Source organism: Dendronephthya gigantea, unplaced genomic scaffold (assembly GCF_004324835.1).
Source record: "Dendronephthya gigantea isolate DGI-Jeju-01 unplaced genomic scaffold, DenGig_1.0 000942F, whole genome shotgun sequence".
Taxonomy (NCBI): Eukaryota; Metazoa; Cnidaria; class Anthozoa; order Malacalcyonacea; family Nephtheidae; genus Dendronephthya; species Dendronephthya gigantea.
This window is the reverse complement of record NW_021163952.1, coordinates 4,240-14,832: the sequence shown is the minus strand read 5'-3', so window position 1 is coordinate 14,832 and position 10,593 is coordinate 4,240. Positions and strand designations below refer to the sequence as shown.

General features: G+C 36.4%; 2 protein-coding genes and 1 long non-coding RNA gene across 3 annotated transcripts; all 3 read right to left on the bottom strand.

Moving 5' to 3' along the window:
• Positions 1-293: 293 nt before the first annotated feature.
• On the bottom strand, positions 294-2,932 carry LOC114544785. The gene is made up of 7 exons (XM_028563310.1): positions 2,836-2,932; positions 2,306-2,436; positions 2,048-2,152; positions 1,630-1,771; positions 998-1,407; positions 592-793; positions 294-445 (listed from the first exon to the last, which is right to left on the bottom strand). Exons 2-5 carry the CDS (start codon positions 2,408-2,410, stop codon positions 1,088-1,090), a joined length of 672 nt encoding a protein of 223 aa, XP_028419111.1. The 5' UTR covers positions 2,411-2,436; positions 2,836-2,932; the 3' UTR covers positions 294-445; positions 592-793; positions 998-1,087.
• Positions 2,933-3,655: 723 nt separating this feature from the next.
• LOC114544786 lies at positions 3,656-6,160 on the bottom strand. Its single transcript, XR_003690567.1, has 3 exons — positions 6,053-6,160; positions 5,486-5,638; positions 3,656-4,831 (listed from the first exon to the last, which is right to left on the bottom strand). It is a non-coding gene; the product is annotated as an uncharacterized LOC114544786 (long non-coding RNA).
• Positions 6,161-7,421: 1,261 nt separating this feature from the next.
• LOC114544784 lies at positions 7,422-9,030 on the bottom strand. Its single transcript, XM_028563309.1, has 4 exons — positions 8,814-9,030; positions 8,544-8,680; positions 7,846-8,301; positions 7,422-7,745 (listed from the first exon to the last, which is right to left on the bottom strand). Exons 1-4 carry the CDS (start codon positions 8,905-8,907, stop codon positions 7,422-7,424), a joined length of 1,011 nt encoding a protein of 336 aa, XP_028419110.1. The 5' UTR covers positions 8,908-9,030.
• Positions 9,031-10,593: the final 1,563 nt, after the last annotated feature.

Sequence of the window (10,593 nt, the reverse complement as noted above, 5' to 3'; positions counted from 1 at the left end):
ATTCTTTAAAAAAAATAATTTTGACGTTTACCCAAATAATAACTGCTGCACAAAGCAGCTTTAATTTCACGAAGCTAACACAGTTCTAGTCATGCTGCCAATAATCAAACGATGTTTTAACGAAAAAGGGGATTACGTTTTATTTTACTTCGGTCTTTAGTACCAGGGGATTTTATTATTAGTATATAATAAATGCAGAATATAAAAAAAGAACTACTGTTTTGAAATTTAGGCATTTACTATTAATTTAAAGGGCTAAAAACTTTCTTACAATGATACCGTTTCTTAGTATATGTTCAAAAAATTCCTGTGCCATAATACTGTTATTCTTGTTGCTTTTTGAACGCCTGTTCCTCATTGTTCAGTTTAAACTTGATAGCTTTGACAATGTCCTCGTCAATAACAGGCCGCTGAAGTTCGGTGTATCTTACACTCTTGGCGTATTCTACACAAAACATAAAGAAAGGCTAAATTACTAAATCAGTAAATATGCCAACACTGCGTTTTTCCTTCAAATGCTGATTAGGTAAACAGAAATAGTCCGTCTTTGCAATACAAAGATTACGTATACACTCAAAACCAAAAACTTACTTATTAGGGAAGCTGTGTAGTTTGGATCAAGCTTTGGCTTTGTTTGCCCATTCTTCCCTTTCTGCCCTTTGTAACTGTGTGTCGCCATGTACTCTCTTGTGAGTGTTGCTCCCATCAGGTTTGCGATAAATGATCCTACTTTCTTCGTCTTTATTCGTTGAAGCACATTCTTTGAAATCGACAAGCCTGGTCCGAGAACAACCTGTTAGAAAATAAATCAATACAATAAATTAGTAAAAAAGGTGAAAAAAACAATGTAAAGTCATCCAATGAACAAAATGTTTTAAACCACGGTACTAATAATTCCATTTTCAAGACACACTCTACCTAAACCACTTTGCGTGTATTGAAATCAGAATGTAAAATTTTAAAATTCTCCCATTTACAGTGCATTTGAAAGACCTACCTTATCTGCCATAACATCAGCCAATCCAGACTGTTCGTCACTTCCACAAATTTTTGAGGAAGCATATGTGTCCTTCTCTAACTCCTGGACCTAGTTGTCATCATCACAGCCTTGTATTTCCTTACTTTTGTCTTTCAACAAGTTGTCTTCGCTAATTGCAATTACGGTTGGTTCCTCTGTAGCAAATTCTGAAAAACCACTCATCGATGTGGGAGAAGATCTGGTTGATGAGCTTGACACACATGAAATAGGAGACGATCTTCCATGATCCATGGTTGTCAAAGGAGACAATCTTGCGGAAGGCTCGTATGCTTGTACGCTCTGTTGTGAACCAAATTTTAGTGCTTGGTTTGAAAAGCCTTCCAAGGATGCCACATACTTCTTCAGTTTTCTCAAAGAAACTTTTAAATCTATAAGAAAATTAAAATGCATTAGCCAAAGACTAGGAAACATGAAATCAGAATAACAGTAAAATCATTGCCTTTTTGTGAGTGGCTAATGAATGGTGAGGAAAAGGCAAAATAAATGGCTTGCCCTAGCTTAATGCACCAGGATCATGGATTGTCCGCCGATCACCCGTCTTGTGGCACATTTTGATTAAAAGTTGGACAAATCTTTTTGAACAAGCTTACCATCACTACTTTCGATTTGTTCCCGAAGTCTTTCATTTTCACTTTTTAGGTGTTTGATTGTTGCCAGAAGCGTTCTATTTTCTCTTAAATGTTTGCAATCTTCATCACATACACTGTTGCCATCAAATAATTTAAGACTTTCCTAAATATTAAAATTATAAGCAATGAATACATATGTGTGCTGCCTGTGCACCAATTGGCATCTTTCCTAATTATCAACAAGCAAGAATGTAATGTGTTCTTACTAACTCATGTGTCTATCTACCATCTCAGGTAGTATAAGGAAGCTTTTATATTACTGCTATTTCAATGCTAAAAGCTTAAATAATGTTAACATTTAGCTTTCACATCGTCTTATATACAAGGTGATTTTACTCTTTCTGACAGAGGCTTCCTTTTGACCTGTAACTATACAAACCTTCCTGTATCTTTCCTTTATCATGTTAGCCAGATTGGTTGATCGCTTTGATTGCTCAGCATTTTTAGATGCTGCTTTCTGCCTCTTCGTTGCAGCTGGTTCTTGCTGAAGAAAAACAGGATCAGAAATAAATGTGGGGAATATAAACTATGCACATAACTTGCTCATTACTATTATTTTCGTATATGTGCTCAAAAAACACCTTGTTAGAGAAAATTTGGAATGAAAAAATTATCTCTGTAACTTTAAGACTTTTACCTGTCTTTCTGTGTCACTGTCGCTATCATTTATAACACTGTTTGCATTTCTTACACGCTTGCGGAAACCTTTGCCTGTTTTAACCGGAGAATCATCTTCTCTCATGTATTTGAGTAACCAGTCTTTGTCATCTATTGTTTAATTAAAATATAACAAATATGAACAAAGATTATGGCAGGGATGGACTTGGTGCTGATTTCTGAATATGTCGTATCTAAAAGTGGGAAGTAATATATGCTGTTATATAGACAAATATTAAATTACTTGAGACTTCACACACTCTGCTCTGAATTATTTGGGATCATTTAGATGATTAGGACTTCAATCACCATGATATGAATCATACTTCAAACATGATTATATTTCAAAACAGCCTGATCTGAATCATTTGGGATCATTTATATGATTAGGACTTGAATATATTAACTATAAAACCCATCTTACCCTAAATAAATTATCTTTATTTCAAGACATAAAACGTCAAAGGCGAACAATAATGACTCAAGGAATATATAAACTTAATTTCAAACCTGTATCTTTACAATCTCGGCAGGGAATTTTCTTTTGGTTGCTTTCTTGGATTTTGTATCTTTCCAAAGAACCAACATTTTTGTCCCGTTCTCGATTTCATTTTGTTTATGTTCCTGAGTAAAAACAATATCGGAATATGGAATGACATCCCAAGCATTCTCTTCGAAGAAATTAACCAAAGCGTAAGCCATTAAGTCGTTTAATTGCCGAGGTCTTTAAAACACTGTTGTCGGTAAATTCGAAATGGCCGCCAAGAGAGTTGGCATGTCATACTCAGGTGACATGTGGGCAAATTAAAATGCGAGCATGCCCATATTAGGGAATAATCGGATATTCACGTCTCGTCTCGACGCGATAGTTTCCCAAAATATCCCAAAATATCCCAACTAATCCCAACATATTTCTTTTGGGATTTTCCTCCGATCTGCCGTTTTCCTTGAACTAATTACTGAAACTGTTAAAAGATAAAAGATTCTGAGAGTCTTGAAGATGGTCAAAGGTTAAACACGCTTATGTGTTGAGTACAAAGGTATGTAAATGTTAATGTATGCTAAATATTGGTAATCGAAATCTATATATAGATATATATGTATCGCAAATCACTTTTTCTTGACTACAGATTATGCAAATAAAAAAGTGCAGCTATAGTTTCTCTAGAATAACTATAGTTTTATTAGTAACCATTTGTTGTAAACTATAGGTCTTTAAAAAAACTATAGTTCAAATTTAGTTTCAATTATAACTATAGTTTCCAGCGGCTACTATTTGTTGAAAACTATAGTTTTTTAAAACAACTATAGTTAAAGTATAGTTTGGAACAAAACTATAGTTTCGAAAAACTGTAGTTTCTGTATTTGGAAACTATAGTGTCACGAATAACTATAGTGTTTTCGTCTGAAACTATAGTTGTTCAGAAGAACTAAAGTTTTAAGGCAAAAAACTATAGTTATTTTGTCGAAACTATAGTTAGTTTTTGTAAGGGGATCAAGATCATTAGATCTGGTCGCACAAGAAAGACAGTATAGAACTTAGTGCTTTAGATTTTAACATATATTTCGAACAGTTGCGTTAAAATTAGAATTCAATCAAGTTAACATTTATTGGGACGGTGAACACTGAACGAGGCACAACTTTTATATTCTAATACTTTTTATATTATAATAGGGGGGGGGGTGTTGGATTTTATGCGGAAATAGAATGATTATTATAATGCATGCAAACGTCATGGGTATAAATTATTACTGCATGGGGATCAATAGTAAGTAAGAAAATTGGATAATTAAGGACAGATTGGAAGTGAGGGTTAAACACACAAATTCCCAACACAGCCTCCTACTGCCATGAATGACCGGTCTTGTTAAAAACAAATATTATAGGTAAATAAAAATATCTACAATCCCTCGCGAACATCTTCGTCTTATATATTATAATCTCTTATCTTCGCTTTTACCTGGGAGAGTGTCCATTTCCCAGCTGCCTTGACAGACAGCGCAGCCTTGGAACACTCTGGCTTGAGATGCACGTGACTAGGCTGACCTTTGACCGTGAAACTGTCCGTAGTTGAGAAACTTTCCCGAAGCTGAGACATGCTGACTTCGTCCCCGCGATGGGTTAATCCAGAACTGTCCTCGTCTAGTAGTTTCCAGACATCTTGTAACGACGCGCGGTCGTCTGATGAGAACGAAGGTTGCCATGGCGAGACGATTTCGTCACGAACAGTAGACGATTCCGGTAGGCCTGCTTTTTCTGCGAGTTCCGTGTTTGAAGAGTGTTTTTGAAGTTTTGGGCCGACGCGGAATTTTTTTTGCGAGGAGATAGCGAATGCTGATCATTATTCCTCGCTAGTGTTCTCTGTGCATACTGCATGCAGTTCTTTGCTTGTTAGTTCATATTGCAACTGTTCCAAACCCCGTAGTTGGGATCGGGATGTTTGCGCCACATTCTGCGGATCTTTGGACGATTGACGTGCCTCAATTGAAGGCGATTTTTTCCCTCCTAATATATAACGATAGAATAACATTCTAAAATCAAAACGGTGGCAGCGGTACACTAATCGATTTTACCACGAGATTACTTATTTCAGCATCTCTCATTATACCAAAGCCGCCACGCTGCGGAGAAACAAGAAATTTTCGTGTTCTCAATAATTGTAGTTTTTCTCAACTTCTATTATATAGGTTTAAACTTTTGTTCTTAACAATTTATCAAAAATGGTTTAAAGACGCTCTGCAAAACAATTTTATTTCATATTTCAATCAAAGGACGCATTAAACGAATGTTTAGTCCACCCGTTTTCGGTACATTTTCAAGTACAAGTTTAACTTATATCTTATCAATTAACTTGCATGTTTTCTTTCAACAGTTCCAATTGAAGTTTTTCGCCATATGCTTATAACCGACCGGCGTTTGCCCAGACGTTATTCCGCGGTGTTCTGGAGCCCGGTCACGTGTCACTACCCTACATGCGGTAGTGACGTAATCATCGCGGGATCTCTTTGCACATGCAGTTAGTCTTTTGCGAACAACAGAAGCTACGCATCATGATTATAGGAAAAATGTATTCAATTCATTCTTACAGTAATTTATTTCGACTAACGTATATATATTAATGCCATCTTAATAGATATTCCAAAATATCCCTTCAAATACCTTTATATTTCAACAATTCAGCTCTCAGCTTATTTCCCATTTTAATCAACTGTTTGCGTTCTTTTGTTACTCCATTTTTCCGTTGAGCAGCTTGACGTAGTTTGGTGTGTAATCCTTTAGATGACGATACTACTCCCTTCATACCAGGGACTTCTGAAAAAAAAGGAAAACGTTTAAAATTTAAATCCTGACAAAATCATTCAGAATTTTATGAAGTGAATTTAGGGTTTGTTATGTGTTGATGAGAAATGTTGATGAAAGGTTTTCCAGCCGCAATCAATTTACTGTTTTGGAAAAGGTCGTAACTTACAAATTGTGAACGGGTTTGAATGAAATATAACTCCATAGACAGGCGTCATAGCTATATCACGCTATTTTAGGTGGATCAGAACAGCAAGAGATATGCATTCTATATATGGTTAACAACTGACAGTGGTTGGGTTACATCACAATCTATACGTTTCAATTAATTCAGTAGATTTAGAATGTTCTACGGCAGTCGTGATTGTTAAGATTCTAAACACACAAATAAAGAAGTATTTCAAAAGCGTCAGACAGTACACTCACCTTTCTCTCGAAGGTCTTGTATAAACTGACTTTCTGGATTGTACGTATTCACACTCTAAAAAAAGGTGTGTTCAAATAACACACCTTTTTTGTCCAGAATATAACACAGGTTAAGGTGTGTTTTCTTTACACACGCAGGTGTGTCCCAAAACACACCTTAAGGTGTGTTTCTTGCTTGTCCAGAATTTGACACACCATAAGGTGTGTTTGCAAAAGGTGTGCTTTAGTACACACTAAGGTGTGTTTTGAAACACACTGTGGTGTGTTTTCCTACACAACTTTGGTGTGTTTTCCTACACAACTTTGGTGTGTTCCAAGACACATACTGCTAGGTGGTGCAAGGTGTGTTTTGGAACACACTAAGGTGTGCTACCCAACACACAAGATCAAATTGCCTAGGGCAATTATCTAAATAGAATGAATAGTCAGAACAGTTTGTCCATAAACAGTGAAATATGTATTAAAATAGAAAACATTATCATACAAGAAAACACTTACATATATTCACAACAAATATTTAAAAGTCATATGGAAAATTTGCCTTAATAATAATTTGCCTTAAATATATGGCATGCATATAATATAAGCATGAATGTCCAGGCATGTATAAATTGTTCTAATCAGAATTGTCCTTAATTCCTTGGTGCACCTTTGCCATAAATGAGGAAAATTTTGTTCCTCTGTAGTTGCCATCATTTGTTGGCAAAAGAATGTCTTGTAGGAAAGCAAGCATCCTTCCATACTTTCAGGGTAGGAGACGTGATATGCATAGTAACAACAAAGCAGGTCGATCAAACCTTGGAGTATACCTTCACTCTCAATAAATGACTGGTCTTCACCTGCCACAAAAACTTGGTTGACCTCCTCAGGAGACCCAATCACAACCAAGCGAAACTCGACATTCTTGTCTTTGAACAAGGTTTCTGGTCTCATGGTGGATGCAGGCTGTAAAATAAAATTAAAACAGTTAATTACAATTCCAGCATTGAGAGTAAACCTAAAGATTAAGATCATTGATTTGCCAGCTATCTCCAGAGTGTGCAAGGTGCAATTGACAAATACATACATCTTTGAATTTTAGAACACTTGTTGTTGTTCCTTTGTTCCTTTTTGTCTTTCTCTCAATTTACTCCACAGCCTCCACAACCTGTTCACTTCTCATTTCACATTCCTTATCCTTAATTTGTATGACAGCTTTCAATGCAGTCTCCAACTTCTTTTCAGCCTCTTTTTCCCAATTTTTCTGCCCAATTTTGCAGGTGTTTGAAACAAGTTGCCATTGCTTCAATAGGGTTACCCATTGTTTTAATATTATACCCTAAAAACTACATGTGTATACATGACTGCACAAGACATCATGTGAAGATACTTACAACATTTGGATGACCAAGATATGGACATTCCTCCAAGACCTCTGTAGAAGATGTAGCTTGATTTTCGATAAATTTCCTCCGCTCATTAAATGTGTCGACAAAGAGTTTTGCAAATGTCTTAGGAGCCATTGCACCAGGTTTGCTTTTTTCAAAAGCTCCATATTTCTTTTTTGAGCTTGCTCATCATCCTCTGCAGTCAGTTTTATTTTCTTTGATGCACTTTCATTTGCATGGCCATGGGGTTGTCCATGCATCGCTTTGTTAACTGTCCGCCGCCGAAGGTTTCTGAAGAATTGCGACAATTGTTTCTGGATTGATACCTATATATGTAGACAAAATATGATATTTGGGATTAGGATCATTGCCATGACAAGTATATTTTAAGTACATATACAGAATATTCCCTCTTGTGACACTTACCCAATAGCTTGCTTGATTGAAATCTCTCAACTCAGGGAATTTCTCGCACACTAAAATGGCAATCCTCTTGTAGTCACCTTGCTTTGGGTGGCTGGACAAACCATAATAAAAGGTCCCTACATCTGCAATCAGCTGTGTTCGCTCAGGGGCAACAGAGCCATTTTTTATTGCCATCTGCACTCGCACAGAGAAACTCTCAGGAAATGGGAGAGGGTTTGGTAGGGCTGTGGCATCTGAACTATTAGTAATAGGTTTGGGACTCTTGAGTGGTTTCTTCATTTGAACACCTGCTTTCACACTTTCAACACTGCTTTCACATGCCATGGTTGGCAAAGGTGGTTCCACTGGCAAAGGTGGTTCCACTGGCAAAGGTGGTTCAGTTGGCATTGGTGGTTCTAGCTCTGATGTGTGTGGTTCATCATCATGTGGCATCACAATTTGCTGAGGCATTTTTTCCTATTATTGACAAATAGTAAATACTTTCATGTAAAATATTGAGAAGTAGTCATTATTAGTGATGGGAATACAATTGATTATTTCAATTGCCCAATGTGACAGTGCCTTCTCTTGGCTTATAATTTTCAATTAGTACTGTTATATAAAAGCCTGTTAGGCAAACTAAAGGAATTAACGACAAATTAATATTCTTGTTAAATCAAAGTTTATATTTATATCCTGTTTAAACAAAGTAAACTTACGTTTTCTGTTGTCGCAGATAAAGTAAAGGCCAATTTTTGTTTTAGTTGAATTCGATAGCCAGATTTAGGTAAGACCGCTTTGAATTCGTCGATGTCTTGCATCAAAAAGTTCAATGTACCCCCATCAATAGCATTTTCTGAAACATTATAATCATAAACTGTTAGTAGATCGTATTCATTAAACTGTATAATAAAATAGAAAGCTTAACGCACACATAAAAACTTAAACGCTTTAGCATTTTGGCAATGGTTCAACCACATGAGGCATACCTTTCAGTTGATCGCAAATTTCTCTTGAGATGCCTTTTGATAACAAGTGAGCAATAAGGTCTTCAGTGAACATTGCTACTAAACACACAGCCATACTTGTGATGAAATTATATTTAAAAAACGGAGTAAATGTTGTGAGTAATCTTCTTGGAACGTCGAACGGGCAAGATATCAGTCAAATTTTTACAAGCAGGTCTAAATTTCCCGCATCACACCATAGGGAATTTCTATTGGCAGACTTACGGTCACGTGTTACTTTAAATAACATATATGGTATTCCCAGTGGTAACATTACCGTGAGAGAATAGAATGGCTCCCAGGCCTTTTGCAAATGCTCCAATTTTTCGGCGAATATCGATTGAAAACATACTGGGAAATAAACTAAGTATTAAAAGGCAGTAAGGCACAAGGCGAAATAATGTGTTTTTAGTATATACAAATGGCCGAGTCAACTGAATTTCGCTGCGATTACTGTAATTTTGTATGTTGCAGCGGACAAAGTAAGCTTTTTTTTATCACTTGGTTAGAATACACTCAAACGAGCCGAATTTCAAGATATTTTGTAACAGCTGTCCCAACCTCGTACCCAGGGTCTTTCGTGGGGGAAAGAAAGACCCTGGCAGCGGCTGGTCACGTGCCTCCCAATTTTTGGGAGGTAAATAGTGATTTTACTCTGGGAGGGGTGGCTGAGGAGTGAACTTATCTCGGTATGAAATTTTCATAAACGAATTCACGGCTCTGTTAAAAAAAATGCAACATCCATGTATTTTCTCTGAGGAACAAAAGTCGAAAAACTATATTTCCGATTTGAATTATTCGGCACCTCAGGGGGAATTTGTTATGTCCGATATCGAATTTCAACGCTTCACTCGTGTCACTTTACTCGTGGCTTTCTGTGCGCCGATGGCTAGCAAAGACACACCGAAAAAACACTATAAAAAGGTTTCGGCGTTGACTCAAAATTCGCGCTGCAGACTTTGTAAATCTGTTGTTGATCCTTATCACAGTAAAAATTTATTTCGGAACACTAATCAGAGTGTTTTACGTAATGCTGAGAGTGTATATGGCAGTCCCTTGCCGCAAGAAGATGGCCTTCCACATTTGATATGTCGACTGTGCGAAAGAAGATTAAATAATGCAATACAGTTTAAGAATACCATTCAAGAAACTCAACGATCACTACGGGAGAATTTGCGCTCGAAACGCTGTATTGAAGTTTCCCCTTCTACAGTAAAACCGCCCGCCAAAATACAAACTGTCGGTTCGCGTAAACAAAGTCTGGATTTTAGTACCTCAAAAGATGACGTCCCTGTTACTGTAAGTAAATTTATTTTGTCTTCATAGCGATAATACATTTATGTTCGAATGGTTCGAACAACGTAATGGCATATTCTGCGACATTGAATTTATGAATATGTTAATGCTATCATGAATAATAATGCATGAGCTTTATGCAAATCCAGAATCCTAATGGTTCATGGTTCTATTCATTAGTGCTGCAGTGTGTCTGAAAAAAAAAAGTTGAACCAATTTCAATAGAAATTAGCATCCTATTGTATTAAATTTCAAAGAGTTCATAAAATAAGATCTGGATGTACATATATTTATGTATATGTTGTCAACATAATGAAGATACTGCATATTGTGTAGGGTAAAGATCCAGACCATTTAGAAGATATTTTGAAGGGAGCAAATGAAGAACTTCTTCGAGTTGCCAGAAGAAGTGAACCATCAGTTTTGAGGGAAAGAAGTTGTGATGGAATGTCTGCTGAAGGTAATA

Coding starts and splice junctions, on each gene's coding strand:
- LOC114544785 (XM_028563310.1), bottom strand. CDS start 2,410: ATGAGAGAAGATGATTCTCCGGTTAAAACAGGCAAAGGTTTCCGCAAG. Junction 2,153..2,305: donor ACAGTGACACAGAAAGACAG/GTAAAAGTCTTA, acceptor GTTTTTCTTCAG/CAAGAACCAGCTGCAACGAA. Junction 1,408..1,629: donor ACAAATCGAAAGTAGTGATG/GTAAGCTTGTTC, acceptor ATTTTCTTATAG/ATTTAAAAGTTTCTTTGAGA.
- LOC114544784 (XM_028563309.1), bottom strand. CDS start 8,907: ATGGCTGTGTGTTTAGTAGCAATGTTCACTGAAGACCTTATTGCTCAC. Junction 8,302..8,543: donor TATCTGCGACAACAGAAAAC/GTAAGTTTACTT, acceptor TGTCAATAATAG/GAAAAAATGCCTCAGCAAAT. Junction 7,746..7,845: donor TCAATCAAGCAAGCTATTGG/GTAAGTGTCACA, acceptor CTACATATATAG/GTATCAATCCAGAAACAATT.